Raw genomic sequence first — 20,692 nt, forward strand, 5'->3', positions numbered from 1 at the left:
GAGAGCAAACCAGTAGTGCTTAGAACAGACACAAACCAACTAACCTGTGGTGAAACATATAAAGAATGGGCATCCCAACTTTTTAAACAGAACTAGAGATTAATTCTGACTTGGGGGATCAGTAAAGGTTGACAGATGGTTTTAGTTGAAGGAGTCTGAAAGGCAGAGAGGGGGAAGTTCTGAACTGAGGGAATGTTGTGATCAAAGCAAAGGGACGTGAAAGACCATAAATTCTTCAGTGAATAACAAGCAATCCAAAGAGACTGGGGTCAAGTCCCAGAGCCTGAGGTGTAGAGAGGTAGACTGAGGCCAGACAACAAGTGCTTTCTCTGAGTCCCTGAGACTTGACCCCTTCCCTGCACTGTTGGGCAAGTGAAGAAATGGAGGGCACATGCATTTAAGAGACAGGTGAGGGAGAAGAACCATGGAAGGAGAGCAATAAGGAACATTTGGAAGAGTAAAAAGAGAATCTGAGAGAGTAATATCACCCTGTTGAAGTGAATTAAGAGTCTCAAAACAATGTGTGAATCAAGAAACCTTAAAAATGCATAAGGGGGGGGGTACGAAACACTCCATAGGTACCAGAGCATCAGATAAAACAAAGAGCTTTTGGATCTCTTGCTACTCAAAGGGGAGTCCCTGTGGAGAGTGTAGGCAGAAATCAGCCTGCAGGTTTCAGTGTGCACATCAAAGAGGGAGAGGCCGAGAAAGAGAGGTTGAGAGGAGAATGGGGAAGCAAGATCAGTTTTCCTTAATGGGGCAGGTGCACATAGGTGTAGTCGCTAGGGTGTTCACTTGGGGACACATGCTAGGGAAGGAGGTGGATCCTGAAGAAATAGAAAAGTCTTGCAAGACTTTCAGGAGAACAGCATAGCATGTAGGATTCTTGGCCAGGGGGAAAGTAAGTAGGTCTTATGAAAGAGACTAGACCAAGCTTTCTTACAAAGCTGAGGGAAGGAGAAAAAGTGAAGCCGGAAAAAAGTTTCAGATGGCAGGTATGGAATCGGTGGTGTGTCACACGATTTCGAGGCCAACGATCTCAAGGCCAACAGACGAGGCCAATGATTTCAAGCAAGGTGAGAAGAGGTGAAGGTAAGTATAAGAAGTGTGCTAAGGGACCAGGACAGGAGGGAGGAGTCGAGGACGTTCGCTAGGTCGGAGGGCGAGGACTGATGGGCAACACGAATGAACGGGGTGGGTTCTGCTGCAGGCTGGAAACAAGGTCTTTGGCTGGAGTGTGCTGTATACATGACAGAACCAAAAAGCTTGTTTGGGGGCTTCTGTGCTTGTCTCATAAAGCCCTTTGAGATAAATTACCTTATATATAAGAACCCTGCAAGTAATAAATACATGATTGTAGACAGATGGATAAAACACAAAAATGGTGCTAACTCCTTTGGTATACCCTAATGAAATAATAAATTAATTCTTGATTTAAAAATAAACTTGGGCATATACAGATCATAGTTTCATATCTCACATTACTGAACTATTATGGGAACTAACGATCTTTATTCCTGAAACAAATTCAAAAACACTGAGGAGACTCTAAGGAACTGAAATCCAATGGAAAAGCTCCCACTGGACACCACAAAAAGAAAAAAAGAGCAAACTATAACAATATCTTAACTTAAAAAAAAAAAACAATGTGGGGCTCAAACTCACAACCCTGTGATCAAGAGTCACATGCTCCTTCAACTGAGCCAGCCAGTGGCCCTGACCATATCTCAACGTTTAAACAAATGAAACAAATGGCAAGAGAAGGAACATCTGTACATATCTGGAAAACAACAATAAAGCGAGTGAAGAAACCTGTTTGTTTGTATGTTGGATAAAGGATGCCAGGCAAGCTTAAAAAGGATTTTAACAGAATTACAAATTTAGTGCAGGAAGGATTCACCAAAAAAAAAAAAAAAATCTGTATCTATATCTATATCTATATCTATATCTATATCTATATCTATATGCATCAGCAGGCATTGAAACAACATAACTTTATCTTAGAAAACTTTATCATGACCCAACTTACTCTTAAAATCCATTTATATTGGCCAGCATGTGAATACAATTGCCAATTAAAAGGGATGGGAGATTGGCTAAAGAGTAGTAAACAACAGGAATGGGTAAGGGACAAGGAATTTAGCTGTGGGCAGGGCGGTAGGCCCGCTTCCCAAATGTTCGCAAGGATGAACAGAATCCCATGCTGACACAGGTTGTGGATGACTGACTTGATAGGTGGGGACATGGAAAGATACAGAACATAAATACGGACCATAAGCAGAAACTCAGCTTACTAAAGTTATGAAGCTGAGAAAGAAAATCCTGAAGGCAAGTTGGACACACAGAAAACACTGTTGAGTGTCTGCAGTTTGACAAGATGAGCCTGTGTTGATTTGCCCAGCAAACTGGTGCCACTTTGTGATGGACTGTGGTGTACAGAGAAGGAAGGCACCGCATCTGTGGGGACAGAGGGCTGTGCAAAAGCTGGTTTCATCTGGGGCACCTGTAACTGTATATGTTTGAAAATTAGAGAGTTCTTAGAAGAGCAATAATAATGATTAAGGCAATGGAAGAAGTGATTTATGAGGGCAGATTAAAGGAGCTAACTATGAATAGCCTAGTTAAGTGACAAGTAGAGGGGTACATAATAGGAGTCTCCAAGGAAAGAGAATAATTATTTAGCCGGGTACAAGGGGGTATAACTAGGAGTAATGAGATGAAATTAAGAATGGGAAAATTTAAGCTGAATTTCAAAAAAACCCTCCCTGATGGTATAATTTATTAGCTCACGGAATAAATTCCCTATGGAAATGCAATAGTGAGGGAAACTTAATAACAGGACTGGACAAAATACCAATAAATAATATAGATAATAATCCTGTATATGAAAGAAGGTGGTTCCATGCTATGCTTTCCTTGCTTAGAATATCTTCCCATATTTTTCTTTGATAGTCTGTTTATATATGGTGACTGTTACTCAGAGAAGTAGTTAGGCAGTTAGCTAAAGTAAAAAGGAAATATGTCCTTTAGGTGAGGGAAGTTAAAATCATCTTAGTTTTGGGGCGCCTGGGTGGCTCAGTCGGTTGAGCGTCCGACTTCGCTCAGGTCACGATCTCACGGTCCGTGAGTTCGAGCCCCGCATCAGGCTCTGTGCTGACAGCTCAGAGCCTGGAGCCTGCTTCAGATTCTGTGTCTCCCTCTCTCTCTGGCCCTCCCCCCGTTCATGCTCTGTCTCTCTCTGTGTCAAAAATAAATAAATGTTAAAAAAAAATCATCTTAGTTTTCATACACTCTGCAGTAGCATGCTGAAATAATTTTTTACTACTTTGCTCTAACAGAGCTGGTCGTGAAGCAAGCTGGACAAATGTATTAATATTTCTAAAAAAACAAAACAAAACACAACAAAACAATCCACATCTACCATTCCACAGAGTCTATTCTGATTCTCTGTGCCATGAAACTCATATTTTCATAGACATGTTTAATATAAACAATTTATTGCCATAATAGAAATCAAAAAACTTTATTCCAGCTTTTCTAAATGTAGCTCTATGGTCAATTACTTCACATCAATACCAAGATCAAATAGGCATAATACTAACAAGCAGTTTGCTTAATAATAGTCACCACACTAATTAACCCATCCAGAACATTCTTAATCAGACGCTATTTGTAATGTACAGTTAAGAGAAGCTTGGCAATAAACTGTTCTATGCTAAAAAAGAACATAATACCTTACCGATGGGGTGAAACTGGCTTTTCTATTGAACTGGACAGAATGTGCTGCCGTCCTGGCATTAACTCAAGAGAGTGAGTATGCAAATAGGCACATGTCTGAACATTTCCTTTCTCTTCCCCAGCTCCAATTCTGGTGGAGGTGTTAATGAGAAGAGAAAAGGTCCTGAGATAAGAAGTGAAAGAGAGAAGAGAGTCAGAAGAAAACCAGTGAGCTGTGTTTTAGAGCTTCTGCCAGATCTGCCTTTTAATAATTGCCCAATTTTTCTTAAGGAAATGCTACTGCCCATCGTACTCGTAGAATGTCTTTCCCCGTTTCTGAGTCTCTCAGCTCTATCAGAACCTGTTTTTACTTTTAGGAATATTCTGATCACTGTAATCATTTCCAGTCTACTATTAGCCATGGGGCCCTGCCCCAACCATTTTTCCCCACCAACAGCTCATCTGTGAAACGGAAGCAGAGCCTCCCTACCGCCTCCTGTCCTCACAACCACCATTCCTTCCTCACCACCTCTGTCCGCCAACGTGGTTCCAGAGGCACTGCCACAAAACCCCGGTACTACATTGGGCAATGTTCAAAGACACGGCTGGTGCATGTACTTTCTAGACCTAAATTGGATTGCTTCCCACCACCCCACGTCCACACACACAGACTTAGAGCTGGCCCTATAGGAATGGCCTTATTCAGATCAATCTGGAAACACTAGGTTTGAGAGTGGCTTTAAATGATGTTAAGACTGATGGCAAATACAGGAAATGCTCTAGGTATCTTAGCTTATTTCTGCTAAAGTTGAGAGGCTAGAGTATGTTTCGTTGACTAATGGAGGTAGTCAGAAGGAAGGTGATAAAATAAAGCAAGTCAAGTAGACTTGGGACATGAATACTGATTCATGGGCTGTGGAAGAGAATATCATGGCTGACATGTGCGTCATGATGGAATACACTGCCTACAAATATCCTTTTGAGAGATTTCAATAAAAAGTACTTAATATAGTGAGTTCAACCTATAGAATCTCATAAATACCCACAGATAAGAATCCACAAGACAGAGATTATCAGCGGTCTTGCTTCTCAAAACAGATTTGGAAGACAGCACTTGAAAAATGGTGCAAATTAGTGGATGATTAAAGAGAAAGGCAGCATAACTGGTTAAAGAGTATTGCAGGTTTGAGCCAAGGCAGAGGGAGGAGCGCATCAGCAACCGAAACAGAGAAAGTGGCCTGGAGGCGCCTGGGTGGCTCAGTTGGTTAGGTGTCCGACTTCGGCCCAGGTCATGATCTCACAGTTTGTGAGTTTGAGCCCTGCGTCGGGCTCTGTGCTGACAGCTCAGAGCCTGGAGTCTGTTTCAGATTCTGTGTCTCCCTCTCTCTCTGCCCCTCCCCTGCTGGTGCTCTGTCTCTGTCTCTGTCTCTCAAAAATAAAAATAAAAAAAGAGGGGTGCCTGGGTGGTGCAGTCGGTTAAGCGTCCGACTTCAGCCAGGTCACGATCTCGCGGTCCGGGAGTTCGAGCCCCGCGTCGGGCTCTGGGCTGATGGCTCAGAGCCTGGAGCCTGTTTCCGATTCTGTGTCTCCCTCTCTCTCTGCCCCTCCCCCGTTCATGCTCTGTCTCTCTCTGTCCCCAAAATAAATAAACGTTGAAAAAAAAATATTAAAATAAATAAATAAATAAATAAATAAATAAATAAATAAATAAAGAGAAAGTGGCCTGCCCGTAGGGTAGGCAAGAAGGAGCTGACAAAGCTCAGGTTCTCTGGACATTAGCTTGGGTTTGAGGGAGGGAGAGTGGTATGGCCACCTAATTGTATCATTTAGGCTGGAGTTTTCACAACGTGTGCTTTATGCAATACTAGATAGAGAAGGTTTTGTGAGAAAGCACATTTGGTAAATGCTGGGTTAAACAGACCTAAACATTTACTCACTCAAGAACTTCCCAAAGTACATGCTAGTGTATACCATAAGTATGTTCACTTATTCATTCTTTTGTTTATTCAATAAAATGTTTATTGAGCACCTATTATGTAATAGGACTATTTATGTGTATTGTTTCTCAAACGTAACACTTCATGAAACGAGGACTCCCCCACCCCCAAGCATGCACCTTAAGACTTAATATGTAACAAAGGATATCCTGGGAAATGCTACTTGAGACCCTAGGAGATGCACAGCCAGGGTCTGAGAAGCAAGATGGGTGGTGGCATATTTTATATTGTAGGGACGGCAGAAGGAGTGGGGAAATGTGCTCACATGAGAAATGATCAAACTCAAACCGAAGGCCATATACCAAGCCACATAACAGCAGACAAAAGGAAGTTTGAAAGAAATGAGGAGAAGCTGTGAAAAAAAGTGACACAAGATATGGTTCAAGGCTAATATGGATGATAGCAGAAAAAAATATCATTTGATTTTATCACAGCAATTTCTGTGGATTCTTGGATATAAACCACACTGAGAATTGAGGAGAAAGGAAATAGGAATCAAAGATAAATAACTTTTCCAAAACCAACTGGGAAGACACATCCACGCAGTTTAGTGATCTAAGTTCTCGGGTGATTTATAACAAAAACTATTTACTGTTTCCAAACAATGTGCTGGAAATTAATTACAAAATTAACATTTTTAGAATGTTGCCACATAAGCAAATATCAGAGATAATTAAAAAATCATGCTAGCCCACATGTGTCCAATATATCACTTATATGGTAAGCAGATTTATATAAAACTATAAAGTATAAAAGTAAAAATCTAGCATTCTCATGTGTACACATCTACCCCCCTGTATCTCTTGCCACACTATCTTCACAAAATAAAGGAATCACAAGCAAGAAAATCCATCATAATTAAAACTAGATGTTTGGAGACCACAGCATGAAACAGAAAGACAGACTTCTGCCTGGTTGGTTGGTTGGTTGTAGGATGCTTGTTCTTCTTTCCTGGAGATGGCTAAGGGCTAATACTCCTAAAATAGATGGCACATGTCTGTGAAGGCTGTTTCAATAAGAAACTCCTGGCGGAACAAAATACGAACAAATTCAAATCACGGATGAGTCGGTCACAATCCACACACACATAGCACAAATGCTCTGGGGGAACTGCCATCCAACACCGCTGTGGCTGGTTAGGCCATGTTGTTTAGATGTTCAGTGTTTGGTGCCCGAACCAAATTTCATCTCCCGTGGTGTAAACTTGCAAAGTCAACATGAAATACTGACAGTAGCCTGTGAGAGGGCACTGGGCAAGAGAGTCTTACTTAAACTATGAAGAGTCTGCTTTGTGACAAGATAGAAAAAACAGAATCCAGAGAAACTAGCTGCAGTGAAAATTAACAAGCAAACCCCACTTATTAGCCCGAGAAACGCATGCTGAGACTGAAAGCAAATTTGTGGTGATCAGACTGGCCTCATTAGCCATGCCTGGGCCCAGACATGACACTCTTAGTGATGACAGCACCTTCTCTTAAAGGCTGCCCAAAAGACACACTGCAGCTCCCTCCCCTTTTTAAGGTCCACTATTTTCTGATGGCTGTCCTTTAAAGAGCTGGGATGTATGGCTCTCATAGGAAAAGGTGGTCCTGTGCTCATGAACCTACTGCTTTTTATTTTTGTTTCCCACCACGACTTCTAAGAATCATTTCTGAAAATCTAACACTTTCACATACCTCACTTACACCGTTTGTTTACATGACCTCTTCTGACAACACAGTTTATGTGGTTAGTATTATTTAACTTAAACAGTTATGCCTCAAGGCTCTGTTCTCTTTGGATTTCAAAGTGTTTTAGATTGTATATATTGCTCATTTAACCACCTGCCTCTGTGAGCAGTTTGTCTTGTGCAATTTTACAAAATCCCTTACGAATAAATACATTCTTGCCTCATAAATGTACGAGAAGAAGAAGACCTACCTTGCATGTTGACAGAACAAATGTTTATCACATTCAGAGCCATCTTTGTGAGCACATGTAAGCTTACTTCTCATGATCTCCACTCCTCCCCAAGAAGAGCTCTCTTAGAACAAGAAAACCCTCTAGTTTACACGAGCATTACTAGAGCAATTCAACATAGTTGGGCAGGACTGTAGGCTAAACTGAAAACAGGGAATCTTTATTTTTCTACCTCTTCCATTTCAAGCATTCTCCACCCACTGGTGAGTGAGTCCCTAAGATCTTCAGACTACTTTCTGATTGCCTGGGAACTCTTGCTACCCCCCACACCTAGCCTCCTTGTAGCCTATATGTTGGAACTAAGCCCCACTTTAGATCTAGCCCTGAATCCTGCCCTGCTCTCCATTGTCGGTCTTTTTGGAAACCAATCTTAAACTTCCTCCCACAATGTATTAGCCACCTTCCAGGCTCAATGTGTCCCACCCTTCAAAGGGGGCAAGTACCTTAACTCAAGGGAATTTACCACAAACAGAATCATTTCAAATACCATGGTGAGCCTATGCAAAAATTATTTGGGGAGGACAGGTGGCAAGAAATCTCCGTGAAGCACTGTAAGTAAGTCCACTTAAGCAATGGGCATGTTGCACAGAGGATAATCCAGATTGTTTCAGTACACAGGCGCTTCCTGTGCTCGTGGATTTATTCACATCACTTCATTTCTCTGAACCTGTTCTTCATAGTCTACAAAATGGGATAGTATCTGTATCTGCAAATTTCTGGAGAGGATTAAAAGAGAACTGTGGTGTGTACAGAGCACATGTAAGTAAACTTCCCACACCTTTGCTCATTCAAGTTAACGTCCATAATATAAGGAGTGAGGCCTAAGGCCATTTTGGGTAACACCAAATTTCCCAGTTAGAGAATAGGAAACTGCAATCCATCAACAAATATTCACCCAGCAATTATTTAGGATCCTGCTATGTTATATCTGTATTTACAAAAACCTTTAGTGCGTAAGTAGTAACATTTCACACTCATTTTGGACTCCCAGCCCCCGAAAGTGTAAATTTTCCATATCACCTTTAAACTAAACTGTGTGTACCAATTGTTACTAAAATGATCTCACTTTTAAATTCAAACTTAATAACTTGTTCATTATGTTTCATTAATAACTCAAGAAGCAAAATTTCACTATGTTCTATCCTTTCACCTTACTTAATTTAATGATAGTGTATAAAAAAATGGAAGAGTTCCCAAATGTGGATCTGAAGTAATCTCTTTCACGCAAGAGGAAGTAGCTGTTTCACACGTACACAGGCTCAAAGCAAGCAGCTTTGCCAGGATATACCTTGTTGGCAAGTAACTATTCTCACTACTCTGGGAATCCCATGTCTTCTATAGCCTCAATAAAGCACCGAAGGAGACTCTAAATATTGTGTCTAATCACGTGTTCTATCCCATGATTTTTTTTTTTTGAGACGCCATTATTTAGAAGTTGAAAGCAGGATGGGAAAATACGTTGATATTAAAAAAAAAAAAAAGGATCACTTTCTTCTTTCCAAACAAATATAAGAATTCTCCTTTGGAAGCGTTTCCAATGAGAGGCTCTCCTTTTTGAGCATGACATCATTGCACTGGTGCTACAGATAGAAAGGTGTTCCCTCAAAATTCGTATGTTGAAGCCGTAACCCCTAATGTGACTATGTGTGGAGACAGGGTCTTTAGGTGGTTACAAGGGTTAAATGAAGTCATAAAGATTGGGCCCTAATATGGTAGGGACTGTGGCCTTAAAAGAGGTGGAAGAGATCTCTCTTTCCCTGTGTCTCTTTTTCCTCTCCTCCCTTCCACTACCACGTGTGAGGACACAGCCAGAAGCCAGCTACCTGCAAGCCAGGAAGAGAGCCCCACTCAATACCAACCGTGCGGGCACCCTGATCTCAGGTGGCCAGCGGCCAGAAATGTGAGAAAATACATGTCTATTCTTTAAACCACCCAGCCCGTGGTAATTTGTTATGGCAGCCTGAGTTGACCAATATAAATGGATATTGCTGCAGAGAAAAGGAGGAAGGGTCAACACTGTGATGTGTGAAATTTCCTGAATAGAGTATTAGGAAACTAGTGGAGTAGGAGGCACTGTTTATGCTGACAGACAGTGACAACAAGAGAATGTTGTCAAAGAAGAGAGAGCTGACTACCAAAACTGATAAAAGAAAGAATTTGGAGGATAAAGAAGAGAAAATGTGAATTTTATTGTGTGGCACAAAATGTTACTTGTTGATTAAGAATAAGAAAAAATAATAGAGAATGGAGTGTTAGGAAAGAAATTTTTCCTAAAAATTTGTTTGGTTGTGAATGAAGTCACTTAATTTTTCTAAACCTGGGTTTTCTCCCCTAAGCAATGAGAATACTGCCAGTCGGAGACTTCTCACAGAAGAACGAGGATCAAAATATCCTATCAAACCTACTGATTTGATCTTACGGTCCCTATTCACAGCCAAAATGGCATACTGGGTCAGCAGGGCTCTGAGCCCATGGTCTGTTTCAAATTCAGGGCTCTAGCACTTACTAGCTGACCTGGGGAAAGAGTTTTTTCTTTTTCTTTTTTTTTTTAATTTTTTTTTTCAACGTTTATTTATTTATTTTTGGGACAGAGAGAGACAGAGCATGAACAGGGGAGGGGCAGAGAGAGGGAGACACAGAATCGGAAACAGGCTCCAGGCTCCGAGCCATCAGCCCAGAGCCTGACGCGGGGCTCGAACTCACGGACCGCGAGATCGTGACCTGGCTGAAGTCGGACGCTTAACCGACTGCGCCACCCAGGCGCCCCAAGAGTTTTTTCTTTAAGTATCAGTCACGTCATCTGTAAAATGGGGATAATATTATTGCTGCCTTGCAGAATGAGGCTTTCCATGTTGTTTGGCACATAGTAAGAGCTCAGTAAATGCTATTTTTTTAAATTACTGATAATCATGGTGAAGATTATCATTACGTGGTCATTGTTATGAAAAGATACTCAATATTTAAAAAAATTCTGGTCTCTGGCTCCACTGCCATTTCATAGTTAAGCCTACTTTCTGAACCAGACTGATGCCTTTTTAAAGATATGTTTTTCTTGCTAACTCTTACCAGTTACACTTTAGTTCTCCATGTAAGGCGGGCATTTTAATGTTACCTTATTTTCATTTGTATACTAATCAAAGATTTGTACTCATGCCTAGAGGCACACGAATTACAAAAAGGCCTAATGTTATAAATCAAACAAATATATTCCTCCCTTTCTATTACTTGTTGCCTTTCGTACTTTTTTCCTACCTTTCACTTTTCCTTTCCTTTCCTTTTATTCTTTTCATTTTTCTAACTGAGAGTTTCCATCTTTTCCCTTCTTAAAGCTGCATTAACCAAGAAAGTAAAACCAGGAAATTTAAAACATCAGTTTCCAGGTCTCTGAAGCACGAACAGATGGGCATCAAAAAATCCAGTCTTTTTTTTTTTTCCTTTCCCTTTTTCATTTGCCCATCCACAACCTGAATAAATCAAAATCACCAGCAAATCCAACTTCCAGCAGAACCCGCTTTTTTTTTTCCCTGCTACCGCATTAAATGCTACGGCACTAAGTATTGATCCACATCACGTACTGATTCTATTGCTGCCTAATTGTTAGGCCACAGAACCTGACTTTATTCTGAACTGATATTACTGGAAGATACAGTTTTGTTACTATTACTTTGAAATAAAGCCTTCAAGTGTACAAAGTGAGCATACAAACACTTCCGCTTACTTCAGGTTTTCTCCAGTTTCCAGTATGGAAAGTTTGGAAAACAGAGGTCAAAATACAACAGATGGGTAAATTGCTGGGCTATTACTAGACTATGGCCAAGGTTTGAAGGTTAAGAAAGGCGTTTAAATACTGAGTGAAAAAGGTTCGGAGAAAAAAACCATTCAATCACCATTCCACAAAAACTGGAGTGCCCACTCCGTGCCGAGCAAATGGCCAAGTTGCCTTCGTGGAACACACGATGTGGTAGGTGCTCTGATCAGGAAAGAATAGGTGTTAGGATGATGGGAATCCAGTCCTGGAGACAGGGTTGGTGCCAACGAAGGCTCTCTAGAGAAGGTGATCTTTCAGTTGAGGCTACGGTGGTGACTGGAAGGTAGCCAGTTGTGAGTCGTGGGCTGTGCCAAGAGTCATGGCATGTGCAAAGGACCTGGAGGGAAAACACAGTCCAGTGGAAAAAGCAAAATATGGCCGGAGAGTCAATTGGGTGTGAATAGGAATGAAGGTGCGGTAGGGGAGGGACAAAAATGAGGTCCAAGGTATAACCAGGTGAAGGTTTTTCTGCCTTTAAAATATAAGTGAAGCGGTGTGTGGCCATTTGAAAAGTTTATAGGCAGACGGGGGCTGAATAAACAATACTGCAGTATGAAGAATGGGCTGGGGACACACGGCAGAGCAAACACCAATTTTAAACACCTCTTGCCTTTTGAACTGCCACTAAAATAATGGCATGGGAATTTTTAAAAACGGCAAAGACTTTCAAGAACAAAGAGGAAAACTGAAAAAGATGACAACGGGAAAGAAATGGCAACTAAATTTCCAAAGATGGAAAGCATAGGAATGAGTGGTGTTTGAGCAAAGAGGAGGAGGCAGGACACGTCTATGCGTGCAGACGATTTTGCTTGTGCATGTGATGTTAGCCAAGAAGCAGCAGTTCATTTGTTGCAGAGAAACTCCAAAGGCTCAGGTATCAGACATGCCAGGTACCTCGGGAGGTGCAGATGTGGAGCAGAACTGAAAACAGAACTGGTAACAATTCTCTATGCAGTGAGCACAAACCCCTCTGATATGACAACCTCCCCATGCACAGTGATCTGCCTCTGGTCTCCCCTCTCTCCCCACTTCCCACCCTCTACCTCAACAGCAGAAAGGAGGCTTCCTCACTTGAGGGGTTCAGTAAGGCTAAAGGCAAGCGTGAGGGAAATTAAGTGAAACTGTGCCCATTTATTGGTCACCCCTCTCCAGCGCCCTTCCCTAACCATTTGGCCCTCAGACAGCATGAGATTCCCCATACAGGTGATTGGAGGAGACTTTCTCTGGAAACTAACTGGACTGACCTGTCGACAATGACATGTGGGGGTGCCGCAAGTGAATCCCTTGTTTGCTCATTCCATGAAAATGGTCACTAGTCCGTAGGCCCTGTCTCCGAAATTCTAAACATCTTTCAGGGTCTCACTCTCAAATCTGAAAGGACAGCCAGCGACCATCAGACATTTGAAGAAAACTATTAACATGAAATAAATATGACAAAGCAAACCACTACAGAAAAGGACCTTGAAAGACACTGAGACAGAGGGAGGAGTAAATGAAAACTTAAAAAAAAAAATCCTATCACATCCACAATGATAAAATAAGATTTTGCATTCATGGTGAGAAAAATAGAATGCAATAAGAAAGAACATTCAGGAACAGAAAAGAGTGCTTACAATTAAAAATTTCATAACTAAAAAGAAATCATTAGAAAAATTGGAAGATAAGGTTGAGAAAATTTTACAGACAGCAGAAAAACAAAAATGAAAAGAGCGGAGTAGGAGAAGAGAAACAAAATCAGGTCCATTTAAGGTTCAATGTTGGTGAATAGGAGTTGAAGAAAGGAGTTGGAGAAAATCATGGGGGAGAAAACCAAAGGAAAAATGTAAGAAAATCCTTAGTGCTGAAAGGAATGAGTGACCAGCATAAGAAAGGGACAAAAATCCAATCCAAGCAGAATTATGGAATTTCAGAACACCAGAGGTGAAATAGAAAATCTAACACCTTTTGGGAGAGCAAACAGGAAGTCACATGCAAGGGATCAGAAATAGATAAGAATGGGACTTCTCAACAGGAAGTTCAAAAAGTAAAAAACAATAGAACATTACCTCAAACTTAAGAGGAAAATGATTTTCAATGAGAACTCAAAACTCAGTCGAATATCAATCAAATATGAGGCCGGATAAAGTCATTTTTAGACATGCAAGTTCCTAAGAAATTTTAGCTCCCATGTGCATACCTCCCAGGTAGATACAGCACACTAAGATGAAAACATAAAACAAGAGAGAGACATGGGATCCAGGAAATAGTTGACTCAAGGGCCCAGAAAGCAACTAGAAGGAACAGAGGGCAAAAAAATGGGGTCCTCCAGGAAGGGGGTATCCAAGAACAAACATGGAAATGATAGATTTTCTAATGTGACTGACCATATCAAAATGATGACTTAGTGACAGCCACAAAGCTTGGGAACGAGTTTATGATGGTGACACAGAAACTAAGCAGATAAAGTCAAAGCAATAATTAGCCCCAGGAAAAAGGTAAAGAGTTGTTCAAAAAAAAAAAAAAACCTAAAAACAAACTACCACGATGCTTAGCAGGAAACATACTTACATAGCAATAATGCTATAAACACAGAATCTTTAATCAAAAGTTGAGATATAGCCATATTGGAAGGATAGGGTGAGGGAAAGTATGTGCGTGCACACGTGTGCACCCGTGTGCATGCACATGGATACTCGTAAGAGAGGTAACTAAATAATTCCTACTCATAGGAAGTCAATAGATCATATCTATTTTAAAGATTAAGAAAGAGCAAGACAAGAAAATTTAAACATTTTGTCACTGGTAGACTCTACAGGTGGGAGAGCTTAGGGGTGGGAAGGACTGGGGAAAGGCATTTTGCTTTGTTTTACAGACTTCTTTGTACTCTCTGACCTTTTAAAACTAAATATATGTATGATGTTGAGAATTCATGACTTCAATAATCTGGAAATTTCTTGCCCAAATCTCTGAATACTGCCTCTAACACTTTCTCTAATTTTTCCTTCTGGAAGTCTTATTAGACATGTGCTGGATTCTTATCCTTTTATTTTTTAATATCTAGCTTCTAGGTCACTGATTCTCTCTTCACACACGTCTAATACTTAACATATCCATGGAGTTCATTTTAATGAATATATAAAAATTCTACTTAGTCCTTTAAAAATATGCACTAATTTTATAGTATCTTTTATTTCTCATGTTATAGATCTATTCTTATGCTACTGTTTTAAAAATTTTTTTTTTTCCAACGTTTATTTATTTTTGGGACAGAGAGAGACAGAGCATGAACAGGGGAGGGGCAGAGAGAGAGGGAGACACAGAATCGGAAACAGGCTCCAGGCTCTGAGCCATCAGCTCAGAGCCCGACGCGGGGCTCGAACTCCCGGACCGCGAGATCGTGACCTGGCTGAAGTCGGTCGCTTAACCGACTGCGCCACCCAGGCGCCCCTTATGCTACTGTTTTAAAAACTTACTTCATCTTTTCTGTATAGTAGTTTCAGTATTTGCAATTCTTAAGGGCCTAATCCCACAGAAGGCTGTTATAGCCAGTTTCTGACTTGCTAACCTGTAAGAGATGTCGGACAGGAAACATCATAAAGAAGGTTTTGAGGAGACATGAGGATGACACATGTAGGTATCGATTACTATGCCTGGAAAAGCTGCAGATTCACCAAAGCGAGGCAATAGAGAGAGATTTGTACCTACGTTTTGTCCTTCCTTAAAATCTTACCAATTATTGAAACTCTAAGACATTTCCTTAAACTATTAGTCAATCAGCAGGTATTTATGGAGTGCCTACTCAAACTGAAATCTCTGCTGTCATAAGAAAAACAAATAGAAGAAAAATTAGACATTTTTAACATGTGATTGAGTTTTCCTCTTTCAAGTTTTTTTAAAAAAAAATTTAAATGTTTTATTTATTCCTGAGAGAGAGAGACACACACACACACACAGAGCATGACTGAGGGAGGGGCAGAGAGAGAGGGAGACACAGAATCTGAAGCAGGCTCCAGACTCTGAGCTGTCAGCACAGAGCCCGATGTGGGGCTTGAACTCACAGGCTGTGAGATCATGACCTGAGCCAAAGTTGGATGCTTAACTGACTGAGCCACCCAGGCACCCCTCCTCTTTCAAGCTTTTTAAAGAGATAGTATGTTGGTTGTTTCAAGATCACAACAATCCATTATTTTGAGGTTCAACATTATTTGCAGAAATTTTTTTTTCAAGTTTATTTATTCTGAGAAAGAGAGACAGCACTTGTGCGTTGAGTGGGGCAGAGAGAGAGAGAGAGAGACAGAGAGAGAGAGAGAGAGAGAGAGAGAAAGAGAATCCCAAGTAGGCTCCATGCTGTCAGTATAGAGCCCGACACAGGGCTCGATCCCACGAACTGTGAGATTATGACCTGAGTTGCAATCAAGAGTCAAATAGCTTCATGGAGTGAACCACCCAGGTGCCCCTTTTGGCAGAAGGTTGTTTACTTTCCACCTTAAAATACCCTTTCTTTGAATAGTGGGTTCTTGAATAGGAGCAAATGTTTTTAGTGGAGAATTATACACATTCACAGTTTGTATCACTGTGGGTCATAAGCACAGAGAGATGCAAATATCTTTTAATACTACATTGGATACAAGTGGAAACTATATACTTTTAACCATAAATGTTAATAATAATAAATATCCTGGGAAAAGTAACTATTTGGTGGAGTTCTCATATAAAACAAACAAAAAATTCATGTAATCTTAAAAATGTACTTATTCCATAATTTAGATGTATTGAGTCTGCATCTTGTTAGCACGGGCTATGTTAAAGTATTGCATATACCACCTGAATTAGTGTGCACCCTAATTTATACACATTTAACATTTCAATAACATATGCCAGGGTACAACCAAGTTCTAAGGGTGTCAAAAGTCAGATCATTGTAAAATTGAATGTACGTTTAGGAGTAGAGAGAGCGACCAGCCAGATGTGCCTGCAGCAATGTGCTGAAGGCCATTTAAAACCAATCCATGTGTAGTAGATGTATTCCAGTAGAGAATTATAGACAACAAACCAAGAGATACTAAAGTCGTACTACGGTATCATCTTTGTTAAGCCAGAAAAAACATTTTGATTTTACAGAACTGGAGCTAAAACAAATCTTATTCTTTCCTCCCTGTACTAAATAAATGAGCAAAATCAACTCTACTGCCTCCCAGGTTTACAGCCCACAGTAGATGTTCCATATGTACTTGCTGAAGGAATGGCTGCCTTGATACAAGGAAGTGGAAAGGGTTATGCATACACTATTTTATGGCTTTCTGGGTCCTGATTGTTTTTGTATACTGCTGCGTGGTTTGGGTGTTTGAGTGTGCTTTATTTCAGGTGGTTTGCATATGTGAAGTAGAAGGAGGTAAGGTTGGTTGAAGGGTAATTATTTCTTGATAGAAGAATATAAAAAGTATAAACAGCTCAGCTCTTGCTTAAGCAAACTCAGCTCTTCATTCCTGATCTACAATGCAAATAGTATACAAAATAAGGTTTCATTAAAGAGTGACTGTCACATCAACAGGAAAGAGAATGAAGACCTGCTATGCAGTATTATTAGATATATTGAATTTGTTGTCACCATGATCAACAAAATATTGCTTCAAAGGACTATACACTGTGACATAGAAATGGCTTTGCAATACAGAGCACTCCTCTGACATAATTTTTTCATTTTATTGTAATAGAGCTATACCTCTAGAAGAAACGAGTATGAATTTATTAATGGCATGGGTCACTATTAAAAAAGTAACAAACGAATGAGAAAATATCTGTGATAACTAACGATACATTTTGGAAAAGAAAATGAGAAACTTTTTATCATGTGATATGTTCACAACCCCAAATAACTCTATGTCATAGGTGTAAAATGGGACTTTTCCTACTATCCTGGAATTTCAGCTGAGGTCCTAACCCTGAGGATTGATACCTACAAAGGCTAAAAGGAGGTGTGAGACACCCCTCTGCAGGACTTACTAAAAGTAGAAACATTGGCCCCGTGACTGTTACTCATCACCCTCTCAGCCTAAATACGAGGAGGAAATTCACAGGAGTAGATGGGCTCCATGGGAACCTCTTATTACAGAGATTTGGGATGTTTGCCAGAAGGGGAGGCTGGCATCTCTTTCCCCAAACTGGATGACTGCCAAGCTGCTGAAACTCAAAAACCTGCCCTCTCCTCCTGCTCCTAGAACAGAACTCAGAAGTGTTCTTGGGAGAACCTACTGCATGCCCCCCTAAAATCTAGGGCATAGGGCTATCCTGACGATACCCTTGACTTCAAGATTCAGAAGGTAGGAGGCTAAGTGAGATTGTCCACATGGCAGGGTAAGGAGAAAGGAAGCAATGGAAGCAGCTCCCCTTTCTGCCATTTGAAAGGGAAAGCACGCCTGATTTCCTCCCATGCCCTCCCCGTGGCCCTGGTGGAGGGGAGTCGTACAAGATCCATATTGAAAGGACTATGCTCAAGAAGGTTGACTTCGGGGCAAGGAGGATACCCTTGGGGCAGGATCTGAGAGAAGGATCTGATTAGAGGTCATGCAGAGAGGGTTTCGTTCATGCTAAGGAGTACCTACCTCTGTGTGCGAGGTCTTCCCAGGAGCATCTCAAAAGAACATACCTCTGCACCACACAAAAGAGTTGGAATTTGCCTCCTCTGACAGAAGGCATTGGATGCATATGAGAGACCCTCCAAGAGTTCCAGCTATGTAACAAGCCCTCCTCTCTTTTCCTCCAGTCCTTCCTCTTAGTCCAGAGCCTGCTGTAGGACCTTGAAGGGGAGGACAGGAGGCAAGAATGGAAGTGCATGCACCTGGTTTATTGAACAGGTTGCCCTCGATGGATAAAATAAGGGAACAGTTTCATTTTCCCCTTTGCCACTGCCTTCAGACACATCTCAGATCTCCTTTCTCTTCCTGTTGGTGTCGACTTCCGCACCTTGGCTTTCTGGTTTGTGATTATTTTCTTCTGGTACTGTTAGCATTTCTTCTCCCCTCCGCCCCCCATGTTATAATCTAGGAATAGGAAAGGTCTTTTTTAGACGTGACACTAAAGGTAGAAACCACAAAAATAAAGAATAGGTTTGTCTGTGTAAAAATAAAGTGTTTTAACGTATCAAAAGCTTCATAAATACAACTGAAGGGGAACGTGCAAAAGTGAAAAAAACTATCGGAAACCTATACGACAGAAGAGTTAATCAGCTAACTCTTAGCGATCAATGGGGCTAGCAGGCAATCCCAGGTTCAATAAAGTCTGCCACTAGCTGTGTGATTCAGCTAATTCATTTCACATCTCTGAGCTCCAGTGTCCTCAGCTACGAAAGGAAGTTAATACCATTACCTACATCAGTGGGTTGGGGGAGAATTATATAAACTAATTTGTGTACAGCATTTAGCACCGTGTTCAGCAGAGGATGCACTCAAATAAACATCAGTTTTGTATCCTCATCACCATCATTAAATCTCCAAGTGGCTAGTTATGGGTAGTAAAAATCAATTTATAAGCATTCTTCTTCTTTATTTTTGTCTGTATTGCCACAGTTTTCGACAATGAGCGTGTGTTACTTTGGTACAGAAAATATGCGAACCATTTCAATTAAGAAAGAAAATAAGAATAAAGGTGTGTGTGAGCCTCTGCCAACTTTACAGAGTAGAGAAAGGCAGCGGCGGGTTTCTCACTTGGGCCAGTCGGTCATCCTATATAGTTTGTTATACAGAATGTCCCTCAGTTACTGAACAGGGAAAGTGGTTCTCTTCCAAGAAGGCAAGAACCATCTGGTCATTCATTGATAGAAATAAATATCTGAACACGAATCATGTTTCCACCGATCAGTATACATACACGCAAGACATGCGAAAGGCATAATAAAAGCTTTAGAAAACATTCACAGGAATAGAAACAAACATTTTGTATCACAGCTTTGTGCCATGTTGTCACATCGTGTTTTACTTGTTTATCATATCATTTCATTTACTCTAATGAAAAATTACTCCTAGGACTCAGTTTCCTTTACTGGCATCGCCACTCATTCTGGGCACAATTTTATAAAAATAAGGCACATGGAAAGATGCTGATGTCATTGTCAGAGGAAGCAAAACCATATGAGAGCCCTGGCTCTGGTGCTCGTTGAGGCTAGATGGAAGTGAGGGGGAAGAGGCTCTGGGATGTATGTGTCACTGTATTGGAGATGGGCGTCCTCCACAAACAAGCCCACTTCACAAGAAAAGAACACAGACTGTAGAAGGGGGGGGGTCCAATTTTTAAATTATGTTACCAAATACACATTTGCTTCTACACTTTAAAGCAGGGCTGAATCGCATTTGGATAGAGTTATAGCATTGCTTTAAACACACACACACACACACACACGCACACAGACACACACACACACACACACACACACACACACACACACACCATGGAGGTAATCCAGTTAGTCCTGCAACGCAGATGTGCACAAGAATGCTCCAAGTGATTAAGATAGGGCTTTAAAGTTAGTTAATTAGAAACATCTCTCTTTATAGGATCAACAGTGATACTAGCTTTGAGTTCTCACTGGCCAAATTTAAATTTAAATTTAAAGATGCATGGGACACCCTTTGGACTTGCTCTTGTGTTGAACTTAGAGGAAGGGCCTTCAGTCTTCAAACTTCTCTGGTTCAAATCTAACTTTTTAAAAAATAGAATTCTGCTCATCTGATATTATTAAACTGAGCTTCTCATAAATAGCATTTATCCTTTCTTGGAAGAAAAGAGAACAAAAGTTGTACAAGTGTACTATTTTAGAACCTATCCTGATAAGGAGAAATCACTGTCATTATAACCAAAACCACACTGCTCTTCCCTGATTTTTGGCATGATCCTTCTTAAAAAGGCCAGAGGACCACTGAGAGGGTAAAACACAATAATTGACAGGGAACTGTTCAGCATTAGTGCTTGGCACAAGTAGTTGCTTAATAAAGTTTCAGTTTTACAGAAATGAAGGTGATTGCTAGAAAAAGTGAACCTAGAGGGGCACCTGGGTGTCTCGGTCGTTTGAGCGGCCAACTTCAGCTGAGGTAATGATCTTACAGTTTGTGGGTTCCGGCCTTGCGTCAGGCTCTGTGCTGACAGCTCAGATTCAGATTCTGAACGCAGTACAGTTGGGAGCCTGATTCAGATTCTGTGTCTCCCTCTCTCTCTGCCCCACCCCTGCTCGTGTTCTGTC

At 40.9% G+C, this 20,692-nt stretch overlaps 1 protein-coding gene across 4 annotated transcripts in view; it reads right to left on the reverse strand.

Moving 5' to 3' along the window:
• GTDC1 (glycosyltransferase like domain containing 1) overlaps nucleotides 1-20,692 on the reverse strand; it is a 292,832-nt gene that overhangs the window by 63,303 nt on the left and 208,837 nt on the right. For 2 of the 4 annotated variants that reach the window (XM_043576632.1, XM_043576629.1), the window contains exon 6: nucleotides 3,740-3,901. The exons of the other annotated variants lie outside the window; for them this stretch is intronic. In XM_043576632.1, coding sequence (XP_043432567.1) covers nucleotides 3,740-3,901 — 162 coding nt within the window. The remainder of the gene's footprint in view (nucleotides 1-3,739; nucleotides 3,902-20,692) is intronic. 4 annotated transcript variants of the gene reach the window in all.

Source organism: Prionailurus bengalensis, chromosome C1 (assembly GCF_016509475.1).
Source record: "Prionailurus bengalensis isolate Pbe53 chromosome C1, Fcat_Pben_1.1_paternal_pri, whole genome shotgun sequence".
In the NCBI taxonomy this organism is placed as follows: domain Eukaryota; kingdom Metazoa; phylum Chordata; class Mammalia; order Carnivora; family Felidae; genus Prionailurus; species Prionailurus bengalensis.